The following is an 18,824-nucleotide window of genomic DNA, read 5'->3' on the forward strand; positions in this document are numbered from 1 at the left end:
CAAGCAGGGGCAGGCTTTCATCAGCTTGCCCAAATGTGGGGCAGAAAGGGGAGGAGGAGGCAGGACTTGAAGGCTGCCGGCAGTCAAACATCAAACAGAATCTTTATGACACCTGCACAGACTTCTCTGCCAGCTCCCCAATTATTTAACGTCTAATTGACATAGTAAAGCCTAATTCTATTCACTCGTTGTGGTTCTCCTTGTCTGATGAAGCACTGGGTAATAAAAGTTCTAGCAGTTATCACTTTATCCAGTTGGAGTCTACTTTGTCCACTGCATATATGTTCACATCTTCTTGATCCATTGTTCCTTTTAACAGTAAATAACAACCTCTTTGACTTTCGTTTTTCAATTCTACCCTGTATGATATGAAAATTGCCAGTCTGGAATTTTTGGCTACTGTCTTTTTTTCTTTTTCTTTTCCCCCATTTCAACCCATATTAATCCTTTTGTTTTAGCTATGTCTCTTTTAGACTACTACTTGTAGATCTTCCTTATTTTTTTAATCTAAACTGCGAATTTGTCTTTTGATCATGAGTTGAATTAGATCCATTCATATTTTTTAAATTGAAACATAATTGATTATACATATCTGTGGGGTAAAATCCATTCATATTTCTAGTAATTACTGTTACAAGAGGACTTTTTCTGCCACCTTTGCACTTTCTATGCACCAGTCTTTCGTTTTTCTTCCCTTGACTACTTTACATTGGATAGATCCATTTTATTCTGCCAGACTAAAAGTTATCCAATCTATTTTTATCCTTCTGGTTGTTACCCCTTTCTTTTATTTTTGTTTCTTTTTGTTGCTGTTGTTGTTTTATTTTTTTATTTCTTTTCTTTTTTTTTGTTACCCCTTTCTTTTGTAACACATAAATTATGTTTATTTCTGTATTCTATCCCATGATTTAAATAAAAGGATCTAGCAATTATGTTAATGAACATTTTACACTTTAAAAAATATTAAAATGCATCTTAGCTAGAGGGTCAATCAGTTTAAACCAACAAAACTAAAGACCTGGATTACGCTCTTGAGGAACAAGAAAAACAAATCAACAACAACAACAAAATTTCAACCTCTTTTTAATTGCTGAATTACAAAAGACTAAATATCAATATTCCAATTAACATGGATAACTATAGTATACAAAGAATAAGGTTTTGAATAATTCTAATGCCTTTTTCAATCTACCTCTAAAGATATTTCTCACTTAAAAAAGGAATTAGGAGGCAGAGGCTGTAGACCACCCCACCCCTGCCCACAAGAAGATCTTAGGATGCATCTATTAGCCACGTGGGTATCTTTGGAGTATGTGACTTGTCTGCTCATGTCCTTTTCCAAACTTCTGTTAAGATGTTTCTGATCCATTTTTAAGAGTTCTTTATGCATTGAGGATGTTAATCTTTGTGTGTTAAATTTGTAACTTATCAATTGACTTTAAATTCAATTTGTGATGTTTTCCTTCACTTGAATGTTGAGAAAATAATTTTCTATATAAACATTAAAAAAAAAAAGAATCTGTGTTATTCAAAAAATAAAACTTACAATTCGTTTCTCCCAAAATCTGTATTTCGGGTTGGTTAATAACAGCTCCTTAGTAACAGGAGAACAGTACAGGTAAACCTTCAAGCTGAAAGGAAAAGACAAAAATAAATAAATAAATAAAAGGCTGCTTCATTCCAATCCAAAACCACCTTGGTGACCAGGAAGCACAATTCATCATACATCAGTATTCTCTAATAATCTGGAAACTGCACTGGCTCAAAAAGTGTTACGGGAGTTCTCAGTACCCTATGTCCCACTGACTACTTCAGTCCCACCAAGAGCAGAAGGGAGGGGAAAATACTGTGTTCTCTAACCTCCTCAAAAAGTTCTCCCTTACCACTCTTATGTTAAAAATACATGTTCTTATGTGTCAGGTATGTATGGAAAGATATCACCCAATGTTAAGCTACTTCTGGAGAACAGGAAAGGGGTGTCAGGAACAGAGACTCCTGCTTTTTCCTTCATATAAATCTATTCCTTTTTTTTTTTTTTTTTAGTGAACAGAAGTTAATTTCATAATAAACTTTAAAAATTCAATAGTATAGTTTAGAGGTTAGGAATATAGTCCATGGCTGACTGTATTTTCTAAAGATGGCCACACTACTATATTTCCCATCTATATATAAGCTTCTCAGTTTTTTCTGGTGTTTCAGGCTTGGTCTGTGTCACTGTCAATATTGTGTTCCCTAGGATCTTGCCATTCAAGCAAATGTGTCTATGAAATAGACATCGAAATTCTTCCATTGACAGAAGGGGTCTATGTTCCCGCCCCTTGAACCTGGGCAGACCTTTGTAATTGCCTAACCACACAATGGGGTGGAAGTAACCACATGGCTTCCTAAGTCAGATCTCCAGGCAATATGGCTTCCTCCTGACTCTCTTCTGAGACACATGCAGTTTAACCCTGAGTCTCCATTTAGGTCAGGTTATCCTGAAACCATCATGCAAAGGAGATTTTTTAGAGAGAAAGTGAGAGAGATGCCCAAGGAGCCCCAAATGTTCTAGCCCCTAGCTGTTTGAGTCTTCCCAGCCCAGGTGTCAGATACTGAGTGTGTATTCAGATAATATCAGCCCTATATGAGGCCCAGTCAGGCAGAAACCAGCCATCTCCATTGTACTGGCAGAATTCCTGACCCACAGAAATTGAGATATAAGATGTGATTAGTGTTGTTTCACATCACTCAGTTTGGGGGTAGTTGTTATGCAGCAATAGATAACTGATACATGGGCTCTAAAATCAGACAGACCTGGTTGAAATCCGGGTCCTTCCATTTACTGGCTGAGTGACATTGGGCAACTAATATAACCTCTCTGGTTCCTCAGTTTCCTCATCTGTAAAATAGAAATAATAATAATATCTACAAAAGGTTATCAAGAGGCTCTAATAAGAATGTAAACTCCAAGAAGGCAGGGATTTTAGTCTGTGTTGCTCACTAATGTATTCTCAACCTCCAGTATAATGCCTGCCTCACTGTAAGCACTCGAAAAAACTGTTGAACTCAAAAATAGGTACCGCCAAGAATACAGTAAGTATTCAATAAAGATTAGCTATCATTATCAAGAACACTGACTATTGCTATCAGTTAAAAGAAAAGCCTGACATCCACTGTTTCAAAGGTCAAAAGGGCATTTTCAAAACATATATCTTGAGAATTTAGAATTTAGATTTATGCAATGACTACAGGAAAAGAATCCAATAGTTCAGCTTTAAGAAAAGATCCAACAATACTACATGATTCTTAACAACAGAACAATCATTCATTCACTCACTCACATACTTACAGAAATAAAAATGAATGAATTATGGGGCTGGCTATTTAGCTCAGTTGGTTAGAGTATGGTACTGTTAACACCAAGGTCCAGGGTTCGATCCCTGCACCTGCCAGCCACCAAAACAAAACAAACAAACATAAATGAATGCACTATTGATGCACCCATAGCAAGGATGAATCACACAAATATAATGTTAAGGTAGAAAAAACAAATATCATAGAGTCTATTCAGTATGATTCTATTTATATAAAGTTCAAAAACAACCAAAGCTAACCCAGGATGACAAAAGTCAAAATAGAGGTTACTTCTGAAGGAAGGAAATGACTGGGAAGAGATAGGGGGTCTGGGATAATGTTATGTTCAATTTCTTCATATGGATGGAAGCTACACAGATGTGCTCACTTTGTAAAAGTTCACTACACTGTACCCTTATGATGTTATGTACTTTTCTGTATAGATGTTATTTTTCACTTAAGATATTTACTTAAAAAACACAACTACAACCACAAATAAGTACCAAAATAAATTACCTGCACTCCAATCTTCTTTTCAAGGTGGGGGCTCTTAACCCTTTCATGTGATCTAAAAACAAAAGAATCAAAAATCATAAACACATTCTTTTTTCAGAGGATTCTTTAGCCCAAAGAAACTGAGCTGTTTTCTTTCTAAGCTTCCTTTTAAGAGAAAACACATGAGGTTCACTTTTATAACACAACTGATTCACAATCCTTCTAACAAGGACAGGAACCACTAAAAGCTGCCCGTCCCTTAGCCATCAAAAGCAATTTACAAGGAGAGTGATCCCCTGCATCACAGAGCAGAGTTTAAATCTCTCTGAGCAGCTACAGAGGAATGAGAACTGCTTCCAGTCCTTCTCTTTACTCTCTTCTTTCATTTCCATCCAACCATCGTTCACCTCGCCCTACATGACCCATTCAATCCTGCCACTCAAGCTAGTCCATCTAGAAATTTGAGCTTGCTTCCATGGCATCTGCTAGGAAATCACACAGACTAAGGCTGGAATAAGAAGCGTTTCATCATCTTCTCAGCCCACCGTGACTGCTGGGTTGAAAGGTGGGATATTACTATCCACATAGGGCTTGCTCTGCAGCCCTCCAAGTTAATGGACACAGACAACAAAGAAAGGAAACAATTAAACCAAAGAGTACATTAAACATATTGTGCATTCTGATATATTCTGAATATTTAGCATGTGAAGGCCTAGACAACAATGACCCAACTCTTCTAAATGGTTTAGCTAAATCAAACCAATTCTAACTATTCTAATGGCCACCACCACCACACACACACATGCCCTCAATCTGTATGTGGTGATCGGTAAAACCAGTAAACCTAGTTCCTGAAGTGTTTCACCTATATTTTCCCTTAGTAATTTTACAGTTTCAGGTCTTATACTTAAGTCTTTAATCCATTTTGAATTAATTTTAGGGTATGGTGAGAGGTGCACATCTAGTTTCATTCTTCTGCAAATAGATATCCAGTTTTCCCAGCACCATGCTGTTTGGGTAACAATAGCTTTGTAGTATAATTTGAAGTCAGGTAGTGTTATGCCTCTGGCTTTATTATTATTATTATTATTATTTCTGCTCAGGATTGCTTTGGCTATTTGGGGTCTTTTGTTGTTCTATATGAAAGGTAAGATTGTTTTTTTCATTTCCATGAAGAATGTTATTGGCATTATGATGGGGATTGCACTGAATTTGTAGATCACTTTAGGTAGTACAGACATTTTCACAATGTTAATTCTTCCAATCCAAGAGCATGGAATATCTTTCATATTTTTGTGTCTTCTCTAATTTCTTTCAGAAGTGGTTTGTAGTTCTCATTGTAAAGATCTTTCACTTCCTTGGTTAAATTAATCCCTAGATATTTTAATTTTTTGTGTGACAACTGTAAATGGGCTTACTTTATTTCTCTTTCTGTTAGTTCATTATTTGAGTATATAAATGCAACTGATTTGGGAGCGTTTATTTTGTATCCTGCAACATTAGCAGACTTTATGAACATAAGCCTGAAAGCACAAGCAGCAAAAGAAAAAATAAACAAATGGGACTATATCAAACTAAAAAGCTTCTGCACAGCAAAGGAAACAATCAAAAGAGTGAAATGACAACCTAAAGAGTGGGAGAAAATTTTTGTTAACTATGTATCTGACAAGGGATTAATATCCATAATATACAAGGAACTCAAGCAAAAAAACAAATAACCCAATTAAAAAATGGGCACAGGAGCTGAATAGACATATTTCAAAGGAAGACATACAAATGGCCAACATGTACATGAAAATATGCTCAACATCACTAGTCATCAGGGAAATGCAAATTAAAACTACATTGAGGGCTGAGCCCGTGGCTCATTCGGGAGAGTGTGGCTCTGGGAGCGCCGAGGCCGCGGGTTCGGATCCCATATAGGGATGGCCGGTTTGCTCACTGGGTGAGCGTGGTGCTGACAACACCAAGTCAAGGGTTAAGATCCCCTTACCGGTCATCTTTTAAAAAAAAAAAAAAAAAAAAAAAAAAAAAAAACTACATTGAGATACCACCTCACTCCAGTTAGACTGGCTATAATCAAAAAGACGGTGAATAACAAATGCTGGTGAGGGTGTGGAGAGAAGGGAACACTCCTGCACTGTTGGTGGGACTGTAAATTAGTACAACCACTATGGAAAACAGTATGGAAGTTTCTCAGACAACTACAGATAGATCCTCCATATGATCCAGCAATCCCACTTCTAGGTATATACCCAGAAGAATGGAAATCATCATGTCAAAGGGATACCTGCACTCCCATGTTCATCACAGCTCTGTTTACAATAGCCAAGACACGGAACCAACCTAAATGTCCATTGGTGGATGATTGGATAAGGAAATTGTGGGATGTATATACCGTGGAATACTACTCTGCCTTAAAAAGAATGAAATTCTCCCATTTGCAACAACATGGATGCGCCTGGAGAAACTTATGTTGAGTGAAATAAGCAAAGCACAGAGGGATAAATACCACATGCACTCACTCATATGTGGGAGCTAAGTGAGAAAGAAGGAAGGAAAGAAAGACAACAGTGGTGGGTTGGACTTGCAGAGGGAGAGAACATACCTTGGGCTACAAAGTGGAGTAGGGGGAATGGGGGAAGGGCAGGGAGGTTGGAGATAATTGGGTGGGGGACACAGGATACAAACAGAATTTGTGGTAATGTGTATGCTGCCAGTATAAATCTGGCCTTCACTTCTTGGGCACGAGGGGTGACAATCAGCTTTGTATCTCATGAATATTCATAACCAATAAAACATAAAATAAAATAAAAATAAATTCTGTAAAAACTAGGCGTCCATCACACCTCATTGGGCAGCCCTTGACTGGATACTTGCCCCTCACCCCAGGACAGTCCACATGTCCCCTCAGAGGGTGAATACCCTCAGGTCACACCTGGTCCAGTCTTTTAGGGCCTATGGGTACGTTTCAGGGCAGGATTCTCTGTAATGGGGATTTCCAAAGAGTTTGTGCCATGGCAAAAAGAAGGCTAAATCAGAACGCTGCTCCATGTTCCCAAACTAACTCAGCAGGCAGCACCTTATAGCCATTGTATCATGCCACCCACTTCCCCACCACCCTTAGATCCCTTCCTAACTGGTAGTCAAGAGAACCTGGGTGACTTGACTTTGTACTACTGGAATTGCATCCAGAGTCTACTTTCTAGGGCTGTTTTCCTTTTCCTTGACCTGAATAAATTATCTAAAGGTGGCCCCTCAAGGGGTCTTCCCCAACCCTGGGCCACTATCTAAGGCCATGGGTTTACCCTGGTCCTCCATATCTTTCTGATGGTTAGTAAAGCCTACCCTGAGCACAGGGTTAGGTTCTAGATGGTCCACTCCAAATTGCATCAAAATATGATGCTGATGTGTTTATATGCATTTCTTCTAGCAAAGGAGTCCATAGATTTGTTAAATATTCTGCATAGGCTGCTCAGGCTGCCATTACAAAATACCAACGGGGTAGTCGAGAGCCTCCTACTCAAGCTACTCTGGAAGGCCACACCACAAGAGGTAGCTCCTGGGGTGTTTCAGTTTATCTTTACCTAGGATCAATGCCAAGGGCTCTGCTAATTAGCGCAATGAGCGTTAAAACTGGTTTTCACTGGTAAAGTTAAAACTGTTTTCACCAGTAAAGTTAGTGACTAATTAGCCAACATAACAGACGTTAAAAATGGACAACAGTTGTGAAATTATTGGTATTCAAACTCTGGGGATAAGCTCTATGGTTGCCTGGAGCCTAGTTTAGAAAGTGACATTCTCAATCCCTTGTGCTGGCTGGTTAGCTCAGCTGTTTAGAGCGGAGTGTTGTAACACTAAAGTCTCGGGTTCAGATCTCCACACCTGCCAGCCGTCCCCCCGTTCTCCCCCCCCACCCCCAAAAAGGACTAAATTTAATCCCTAAACGCGTCTACCTGTGAAATCACAGTATTCTGGTTGCCTGATGCTAGCTGTAAGGTAAACCTCATCCTGGCATCCAAGACTAGAATGAACCTTTCACACTGGATGTGCTTTCACAGAACATCTGAAAGGAGGGGGAGGTTGCACCTCATCCTGCTTTCAGACAGGCTGTTTGATTTGACAGTGTGTATGTATCCCAGTGTGCCTGCTTGCTAATCAATGTTTGAGGCTGTGGCAGAATTTGATAGGAGACTTGTTTTCTTTATATATGATAACGAGTCTGTGGAAGAAAGAGCTAACTAGTCCTCGCCAGACTCCAGTTGTCGGCCACTAGGAGAGCTATTTAAAGAGCTTGGGCCGAGCCCGTGGCGCACTGGGGAGAGTGCGGCGCTGGGAGCACAGCGACGCTCCCGCCGCGGGTTCGGATCCTATATGGGAATGGCCGGTGCACTCACTGGCTGAGTGCCGGTCACGAAAAAAAAAAAAAAAGAGCCTGATAACAGAGCACGACCAAGCGGGCGGGGCAGCTTGCAACTGGCAGTCGCTGTTATGCCGGGTTGTATATATAGATCCGGAAATAAAGTCTTTGAGAGGCTGAAGAGCCCGCCTGGACGAAATGTGCCTGCCAGTCCCTCTCCGGCCTCCCACAGCCTCTAACCCCCTTACTCCAGGGCCGCAAAACATCCTGTCCTCTCTCCGGTCCGCTGGCTCAGACAATGGGCGGTGTGTAGCTCTCACTCACCCTTGTGGCAGTGGGATAGGAAGTAGGCGCGGGCCCTCAGGTTCTCCCTGTCGAAGCGGTCTATGGAAATGGTTGGATACTCGGCCATCTGTCCCTCGAAGGAACTCATAGCGCCGCCGATCGCGGCCGACGGGACTCCAAGACGGTCGCGGAAGCTTATCCCGACCACCACGGTGCCGCCACTTCCGGGAACCCGTGCGCCGCCTCGCCATTGGCCGGCCGAGCGTAGCCACGTCCAATCAGAGGGGCTCGGCGTCCGGGGGCGGAGCCAAGGCGCTTCGGGTCGGGTTCCCGCCACCTCCCAGCTGAGCTGCAAGCTGTGAGCCCGCAGCTTTGTCTAGTGCCGTATGGAGGGAAGAGTCTCGTTCCTGCCAGAAATTAACAAACAAGACGTGGGTGAAGCGCTGGTGGAGTTGCCGGTGTCTGCGCAGTTACAGTAGCGCGAAGGGAAACAAACATCCACCGCAGGCGGCCGCACCCAGGGAGGCCAAGCGGGCTGCAGAGCTGCGCTCGGAAACAGAGCAGCCGACACCCGCCCCCACTCCTTTTGATTAAGACCTACCCTTCATTCCCTCCTCACCCTAACAAGTTGTTCTCCTCTCCTTCCTTTCATCCAACTATTCTGATAGGGCGAAGCAGTCTCCGGTTGATGACCACCGACGGCATATTCCCCATTAGCTCTTAGCAATTTGGGCCCGATCAGGGAATGTGCACGGAAGTCTCAAGTTTGCCCGAAATTTCACCTTTTGACGGCACAAGGCCATCCCTCCCTCATTTTAATGTTTAAATCTCCACCCGCAAGAGAACAGGGTTGGCGTGTAATATCCATGACCCCGCACTGCACCTGCACGCTCATCCCTACTTGAATATGTATAGCAATAACCCAGCCCTTGTTGTATATGTATGAGCTCCTGTAGCTGGATTATTTAAAACATGCTCAGGGAGCTTGGTTTATTTTAGGGTGAGACCTACCTGGCTTGCGGCAACATAAATAAAATACCCTTCTGCTTGCTCGAACTGACCATTCGTTGCGATTCTTTCCGCATTCACAATAGACAAGGACTCTGCGGGTGTTTACCCATGACAATAAAATCAGACTGCGTGCGGCTCCTGCTTTTCAACTAATAGCCTGAAAGCCAAGCTCGGTCTTCTTTTCCCAGTTTCCACCTTATGAGATAACCATGAGGATTGCATGAGAAATTGTATCTGATTCACGGTAGATTCAATAACTCTTTGTTCCCTCTTCCATTTGTATAATATACAAACTGATTGAATAAACCGTGACCACAACTCAGATGCATGATCTTAGGGCAAATAAGATCCCAATAATGTCGTTCCTGATAGAATCTTCCTTCCCCCCCCCCCCCCCGCCCCGAGCTATATTTTTAGGAAGTTAGAAGGATGTATAAAAGAAAAAAATGGATAATGGGGGAAAGGTATGAAAGGATTTGTTAAAGTATTAAAATTCACTAGATAGTCACGATGACATTTATTGTGCCCCCACAGTATTATTAATCACAAACAATTGGAACACTTGAAATCCTGCTTGTGCTCTCAAGTAGTGTTCAATCTGTTTGGATATGACACCTTTGCAGAACATAGTAAATAAATGTTTGCACAGAGACACAAATTGATATGGGAGTAAATTCAGAACAAAAATTTCTGACCAGGGAAACAAGAATCAGAATGCTCCCTTTACCTGGCAGCCACACACACACACACAAAGGATCAGAATGCCACCCTCAGGAAATATCAGCTTCTTTCCGCAGCCATGATATTGAAGTTGGAGGAGAGGGTCTGGCAGGCCCAAAAGTCAGCCTCAGCCCACCCTGTCCTCTTACCAGGATCTTGTCCTCTTACCAGGTTCTTGACTCTGCCACAGGAAAGAATTCAAGAGCAGAGTCACAGTAGAAAGTGAGAACAGGTTTAAGATAATGAAGAGATACAGAGAGAGTGCAACATAGCTCCAGAGACTGAGAGGCCCACGCCTAGTTCAACAAAAAAAGTAAGAAATACATACTTAAAGTTCAATACAAAATGCAGCCTGGCTCAAGGGAGTGAGCAGCCACTTGCTGAAAGTAAGTTTGATACAAAAAGAAAGAAAGAAGAGTGCTGGCTGGCTTCATGATAATGAGCCACAGTCCCGACTTCTGCTGGGACTTGGCTTTTATAGTTTTGCTGTCTAATGAATATTCAATTAAGGGGGTGGTTCCCAGTAGTCTTGCACATGCTTAGTTGGTCCCCTGTTGGAGCATGTTCTTTGGGCAAATCTTATCATATGTACCAGGCATATTCAGGAATATTCTGTGCTCTCTAGCACCCCTAGTGGAAGGTTGTTCAGAGGATAAACTCCACTTCACTGAGCGTGCTGGCTAGCCCTCTCTACTGAGCATGCCAAACCACTGGATTTGCATAAGCCAGCCCCCTGAGGTCTCATTTTCCCACTTTTGTGATGAAAATAGGCCTAACCAGCAACAGTAACTTCTCTCTAGGGGAGGGCCTAGAAGAGGGGCCTGAAACCTTGCAGAAGGGCTTGTAACCCAGAGGTGTATCCTGTAACCTGAGCCCAGGGGAAACTGAGCCCCTCCTATCTCAATATTCAGAGTTCTATTCAAGTACAGATGCTTGCGAAATCTTTTTTAAAAATAAAGGGGTGGTGTAGTAGAGAGGAAAAGACACCATAATCACTAATTTAAGTAAAATAATCTGCGGATATACTGCTGGTAACACCTTTGATTTGGTGTAAGACGGTTTGTCTTAGAATAAAGGGGAGCTATCACTGTGGCTTGGTTGTTGATCCCTAACAGCAAATGCTGCTGTGAGTCTGGCATTTGGAGAATCTCAAAGAATTTGGAGCTCCTGGAAATGTAAGACAAGATAGTGCTCATACTCTTATTTTTTTGCTCACTTATTTATCTTCTCTTCTTTCCACAGTGGATATGGTATAAAAAAAATAAAAGGAAATAGTGAGAGAGTCAAGACAGGGGAAGATAGGAGAGAAAATAGCCAAGATGGGCCAGCCTAGCCCACAGACATACACACATGAATCCTTAAGAGAGGCAGCCATATATTTTGGCTCTTTTATAGGTCAAAGTAAAGAGGGAGACAATCACTTACTAGTTTTTTGGCATCCTTAACATAAAAATAAGTTTTTCAGAAGAAACCCAGTCTTCTGGATACTGAATCCCAAGAGAAATTCCACCCATGGGTGCTTGTAAAGAAAACTGTGAGGTGTGGTCAACAGTGTCATCTACTGATCTCTGTTCCCTCAGTCAGTTATCTCTGTCTTTCAGCAATCCCAAAGCTCTTTGAACTTTCAAATTCCTTGATTCATTCTATCCCAGCAAGACTGAAAACTACTAATAAGTTTATGCTGAATCTCTAAGTTATTGTGGTTAGATATAAGTCTTTGTTGGGAAATCACTATAGCATATATTTTTCTTAATTTTATATACTTATAAATTGTCAATATAAATAACTTGCATTATAAATTTACTGTAATTTAGGGCTGGCTATTTAGCTCAATTGATTAGAGCATGATGCTGATAACACCAAGATCCAGGGTTCAATCCCTGCTCTAACCAACCATAATAAATAAATGTTTACTGTATTTTATATTGTTCTAGAATAAATAAAGTGTTATGTTAGGAAGTATTCAGTGAGCTAGTATATGTTAAAAAGTGTATTAGTTTGCTAGGGCTGCCATCATATAAGTAGCACAAACGAGGTGGCTTAAACAACAGAAACTTATTGTCTGAGTTCTGGAGGCTACAAGTCCAAGATCAAGCTGTTGGGAGGTTGGTTCCTTCAGAGGGCTGAGAAGAAGAATCTGTTGCATCTCTCTCCCATAGCTTCTGGTGGTTTGCTTGTAATCTTTGACAATCCTTGACTTAGTAGAAGCATTACCCCAAGTCTGCCTTCTTCCTCACATGACATTCTCCTGGTGTGTGTGCCTGTGTCCAAATTTCTCCTTCTTAGAAGGACACCAACCACATTTAGTTAGGGGCTCATACTACTCCAGTATGACCTTATCTTAACTAATTACATCTGCAATAACCCTATTCGATATAAGGTCACATTCAGAGGTACTGAGCATGAGGACTTCAACATTTGAATACGAGGGGAAACACAACTCAACTATAACAAAAGCAATATAAAATATTTATGTTACTCAATTGTACTTATCACACGAGGGTTAACAATTTTAAAATTTAAGATGTCCTAATTTATAAGATTTAGCTGCAGACAGCTTATCTTTAGTTTTTGTGATTTTTGTTAAAATTCTAATTTCAGTTTTTAAAAAAAGAGAGAGGAAATTTGGCTTAGAACCAGGCAGAGAAATGTGTGGATTAATTCAAGTTAAATATTCTAAAATAGATAGCTCAGGAGTTAAGGGTTACTTATTAGATTTTGGAGGCTTTGGTTAGAATCTCATCTAAGCCATTACTATTTGTGTGATATTGGTTAAGTTACTTAATCTCTCTGAAACTCAGTTATTCTCATCTGTAAAATGGTGGTAACAATAAAGCCTACCCACAACGAAAGAAAATGGTGAGTACTCAATAAATATTACCTGTTACTACTTACTTGGCATCTATTATGTGTCGAGTCTTGGGCTTGAACCTGGAGGCCCATGAAAAAAAATCGGTCCTGGCCTGTCAAGAGCTTACAGTCTGGCAGAAGGAGAAACCCATGGAAACAAATAAATGCAAAAGTCTTTAGAGGATCTTTGATGGAAGAGTGCTCAGGTATAGTTTGGGGACTAAAGAAAGACCTCAATTTTGCAAGGAGAAACGGGCTGTCAGAAAAACTGAGTAGAGAACGTGAATATGAACTCGGCTTCCAGGCCCAAGAACAGGTGAAGTCCCGGAAATGAGCTTTTATTCAGTCTGGGCACTGCAATTAGAGCTTTAGTATTGCGCTCAAAAGGGGCAAGATATTGGGGGCTTGACGGGGAAGTCAAGGCTGCACCAGCTATGTAGGGACCAGACCATGAGGGACCTTGTACACCAAGCCAAGGAGTTTAACCTTTAACTTGAATGGCTTTTGGAAGCCCGGGTGGTTTTAAACAAGGGTGACAGTGATAGGTGAGAATAGGACAGTATTTCTCAAAGTGTGGACCCTGGAATAGCATCACCAGCAATATTTGCTAACTTGTTAGAAATAAAAATTCTCTGCCCTGGCCTAGATCTACTGGGTGGGGCCCAGCTGTCCATGTCTTAACACACCCTCCTGGTGACTCTTACAGATGCTAAAATTTGAGAATCACTGGGTTAGAGTGTAGAAAGAATACCTCAGGCAGCCTGGGAAGGGGATCTTAGTAAGAAGCTATTGCAATATTTCAGGAAATGTGATGGTGAGGATTAATTTATTTATTCAACAAATTTATTCATTCATCCACCATCTACTATGTGTCCAACACTGTTGTAGATACTAAAGACACAGCAGTCAGCAAGGCAGACAAAAATCCCTGTGGCAATGGAGTGCACGTTCTATTGGAAATAATTACTATTTACCATTTATGTAGCTCCAGATGCTGTCCGAATTGTTTTATATTTGCTATTTTCATCCTCATAACAAACCCATCACATAGGTACAGTGTTTGTTGTCATTTTAAAGTTGAGGAAACAGGTTAAGTAACTTGCACAAGGATGTGTTGCTATTAAGTAGAACCCAGATTAAAATGCAAGAAGGCCGTCATGCTCTAGACACCACATGCCTAGCTACCATGCCATACTGCTTCCACTACATCAGAGTGCTAGCAGCTGCAGCAGCGGTGGTGGTGCTGAAATATATTCATTCAAAATATATTACTTTAGCATCTACTATGTGTTAAGCTGGTGTGGCCAAAGCAGAGTAATCGAGGGCTATGGGGAGAGTGAGTAGAAGGTTGTGTGCAAATCTTGTAGGGATTTGCTGGCCTTGTAAAGCCTCTGGTTTTTACTCTGGATAAGAGGGGAAGCCGTTGAGGGTTGTGAGCTATTGAATTGAGTGACATAACCTGGATTGTACCGACTGTTGTGCTGAGAATAGAGTACAGGCGGTCAAGAAAGACCTTTTGAGGGCCATTGCAATAACCAGAAGAAGGAGAGAAATGATGGTGGCTTAAACTTAGGTGGGAGCTGTAAAGCCAACAGGTTTTACTGGTGGATGGATATGGAAGGTAAGAGAGAGGGCTCTAGGTATCATCTCCTGATGGGGGAAGACGTGAAGGAGCAAGGGTGTTTTGAAGGAAACGATGTTTGGGGAGATTGTTTTGGGTGACCAATTAGATGTTGAATATACATTGTGTATACAAGTCTAAAGTTCAGAGAAAGATCTGGGCTGAGGAAATAAATTCGGAAGGTGTAAATAAATAGATGGTACTTCTTTTTTGAATTTTTAGTACTTATTACCTTTGCTTTAATATGACATTTAATTAGAAGTTTATAGAATTTAATCTGTAATACGGCTTGTGTTTAACAACCGGCTCAAAAAATTCCAGAGAATTCAACCATCAGTTCCCATGAGCTCTAATGAACTGGGTCCTGCACGCACTGCCTGTTTCTCTTTCACTCTCCAATTTATTAGCAAATCCTAATGGTTCTACATTCAAAATATGTATCCTGAATCTGATCATTTTTCACTAAAATAGATGGTATTTAAAATATAATAATAAAGATAATGTTAGCCAAAAAATTAATGCTATAGGTAACATGTGTTATAGGTTTACTAATTGTCAGGCACCATGCTCGACCCTATGGACTGGTTCATTTAATCTCCACAGATTAACAGGAGATACATACTATCAGGAACTAGAAACGTCAGTGGTCTCCATTCTCTGATCCGCTTTCTTAGGGAATTCTGTCTGGGATTCAGGAAACAGCAAATAGCACGCTTCACTCTCCAATTCTGCTCAGGGCTAAACCCTCGCAGCACTCCCGTCCTGGGATCTATACTGATTTAGCAAACTGCGCCCGCCACCGGTCAAGCCCCTGCGCATGCGCACCAAGGTCCACTCGCGGAGGGCGTGGCCCGAGTGAGGGCGGTGTTCCAGCGGCGTCTTCGGGTTGCTAGGAGACGCGAGGGGCGAAGACGCCGCGACAGTTGGCCTGTCGCTGGCCCAGTCCACGGATCCCGAGTGGAGATCGCGACACTGCAGCGCCCGCCTGCGAGCTCCCCGGCGGGGCGCCCCCGGCCTCTCCTGCTCGGCCGAGCGAGGGTAACCACGGAGAGCAGGACCCAGGGGTGGGTGGACGCGTCGCTGAGCCCCGGCCCCGCCCTTGAAGCCCAGGCTCCGCCCCTTCCGCCCCGCTGCTCCCTCGTGCCTGTGGCGGTTCGTCCAGCTGGCCCTTGTGTACAAGTCTCCTTCGTCTTTCTTAGGGAGGGTCTTTATTTGGCGCATTCTGAGTTTCAGAGTCTGACTGCCCCGTAAGTTTCCCGCCCGACCTGCTCCCACTTTGGCTGTAGAGGTCGCGAGTCTGAGGGCTTAAACATTTGATCCCGTTTTTAGAATACTTTCTCATCCCCGCCTTCTCTGGCAGTTTTACCTGAGAGACACAGTTGGTGATTTCTGACAGAGAGAAAGGAAGGCATGTTAGCTGTGGGGACCCGAAATTAGTGGCCAAAGCCACTTATTTAATGACTGCATAGTGCATATTACACACCTGGACCGTGGACCACCAAGGCTTATTTTGGGAACTGCTTTCTCTTTTTACCCAACGACATTGGAACGGGGAATGTGAGGACTTTACAGACTGTCTAATGCTCCACCTTTTACAGTTGAGGAAACTGAGGCACAGGAATGTGCACTGTCTTGGCCAAGGTTACATGCTAGTTAAAGGAATTTTCGGCCATACCCTGCTGCTTCTTAGGAACAGAAATAATAAAAAGGGGAAAGAAGTGGAAGATTAGAGAGGCTAATGGCCCTGGGGTTTTAATACCAGGAAAATTAAAAACATTTTTCAGAGAGAAATGGAGATTAAAAGGGTTTGGAGGTGGCTGGTTACATCAGAGGCTCTTACATCTTTAGATTGTCAGGGATTTGAGATTGGTGGGGTTTTTTAAATACTGTTACAAACCCTAATAGTATTTAATAAAATTCAGTTTTTGCAAACTGGAAACCCAGGCATTGATTGCTATTTCCTGTTTGTGGAGATACAGTTTTACAATTTAGTATTATAGAGGTCAAATGTATTTTATATCAATTCTTTTTTTTGCCACAACTGTCAGTAAATAAACCACTGTTTGAAAGTGCTGAATGTTACTAGGTGAATTAGTACTGCAGCTGAATGTCCCAGAATAACTGAAATATTTAATCAAGAAATTGTAAGTTGATCTTTTCTAATTTTAGTTTGTATTTTTCATAAATTGACTGATCAAAAATATGAAATTTGCACCACCACATTATATTATAGTTTTGCCACCACTGTATATTTATAGAAAGTTTGCTCAACTGTAATTTTTCAGTCAGAATTGTGTAAGCTGAACCAGTTGAGATGTCTATGGTGTTGGATATTGTTTCGGTTGTTAATCTTCTGTCCTCTTCAACTATGGCATGAACAACGTTCATTTTTTTGTTGTCACAAATTGATGAGGATGCCACTAGGGTTCCTACTATGGTGAAAATAACCTTGACATGCCCTCTAGATATTTTGGGAAAACAAAAGTTTGAAATGCTTGATAATATCAAGCCAGGCAGGCAGGAGACCCAGACAGCTCACCTCCCAGCCCCTTGAGCAGCTGGCATGCCAGACAAGACCCCACACCACCACCACAAGGCCTTGCACATCTTTCACAGAGGTGGTCCACAAAATCCACCACCACAGCTACTTCTGTTGCAAGGATGGCTCGCTCCCTTAAAAACATACACAACCATTGTGCAGTTGGCCCGCCACATATTTGACTTCATCAACACAAGGAGAGTCACTGGAGGAGCCTGGAAAAAGAGGAATAAGTCTCTCTCTTCCAAGTCTATTCCAGATGAATAGGAGAAGCAACTGATCTGCCAAGTGTCCAGAAATCAATGTAGAGATACTAGAAATATGAAAAAAATCAGAAAATATGACACTGTCAAAGGAATTCAGTAACTTTCAAGTACCAGACCCTACAGACCAGGGTATACCTTTGAATGACTGAAAAGGAATTCCAAGTAACTATCTTAAGGAAATTCAATGAGGTAAGAGAGGACTCTGTAAGACAACACAATGAAACTAGAAAAAATATCAAGAATATGAAGGAGGAAATTTACAAAGAGATTAATACCTTCAAAAAGAATGTAGTAGAACTCCTGGAACTGAAACACACGTCCAATGAAATAAAAAACACAGTACATTAGAACACGTGGTAGAAAGAATTTCTGAACTCAAAGATGTTCTTTATGAAATAACCAAGGCAGACCAAAAAAAAGGAAAAAAGAATTTTAAAAAACTAAGAATGTCTAAGAGAGCTAGCAGACAACTTTAAGTGCACAAACATCTGTATTGTGTGTTCCTGAAGAGGAGGAGAAAAGGCATTGAAAATATATTCAATGAAATAATAAAAGAAAACATCCCAGGTATAGGAAGAGATGCAGGCCTTCAGATCCAGGAAGCTCAAAGATCCCCAAACAGATTCAATCCAAAAAGATCCTCTCCAAGACACATTATAGTCAAACTGGAAAAGCTCAAAGAGAGAATCCTAAAAGCAATAAGAGAAAAGAGTCAAGTCACTTATAAGGGAGCCCCCATCAGACTAACAGCAGATGTCTCAACTGAAACTCTACAGGCAAGAAAAAAATGGGATGACATATTCAAAGTACTAAAAGAAAAAAACTACCAGCCAAGAATACTGTACCCAGCAAGGTTATCCTTCAGAAATGAGGGAGAAATAGTGTATTTCTCAGACAAACAAAAATTGTGGGAGTTCAACACCACATGACCAGCACTGCAAGAAATCCATAGGGGAGTCCTGCACCTAGAATCCAAAAAAACATTAATCACTAACATGAATGCACAAGTAAGAACAAAACCCACTAGTAAAACACAAATGCAAGTGAGAAAGATAAAAGAAACTAAATCTCACCACCTCAACCCACAAACATTGATGACCAATAATCAAAGGAGAAGAAAGAAACAAATGATACTTAAACCATCTAAACAAAAAGCCATAAAACAAAAAGCCAAGAATAGCAAAATATCGCTCAATAATGACCCTAAATGTAAATGGATTAAACACCCCACTCAACAGACACAGACTGACAGATTGGATCAAAAGGCAAGACCCAACAATACATTGTCTTGAAGAGACTCATCTCACTGGTAAAGATGCACACAGAGTAATAGTGAAGGGATGG

At 41.3% G+C, this 18,824-nt stretch overlaps 1 protein-coding gene across 1 annotated transcript in view; it reads right to left on the reverse strand.

The window, feature by feature from the left end:
- DCLRE1C (DNA cross-link repair 1C) overlaps window positions 1-8,636 on the reverse strand; it is a 46,269-nt gene extending 37,633 nt beyond the window's left edge. Inside the window, exons 1-3 of the mRNA XM_063099122.1 lie at window positions 8,513-8,636; window positions 3,850-3,901; window positions 1,547-1,631 (exon numbers count right to left, since the gene is read on the reverse strand). Coding sequence (XP_062955192.1) covers window positions 1,547-1,631; window positions 3,850-3,901; window positions 8,513-8,621 — 246 coding nt within the window. The 5' untranslated portion in view covers window positions 8,622-8,636. The remainder of the gene's footprint in view (window positions 1-1,546; window positions 1,632-3,849; window positions 3,902-8,512) is intronic.
- Window positions 8,637-18,824: the final 10,188 nt, after the last annotated feature.

Source organism: Cynocephalus volans, chromosome 6, assembly GCF_027409185.1.
Source record: "Cynocephalus volans isolate mCynVol1 chromosome 6, mCynVol1.pri, whole genome shotgun sequence".
Lineage (NCBI taxonomy): Eukaryota > Metazoa > Chordata > Mammalia > Dermoptera > Cynocephalidae > Cynocephalus > Cynocephalus volans.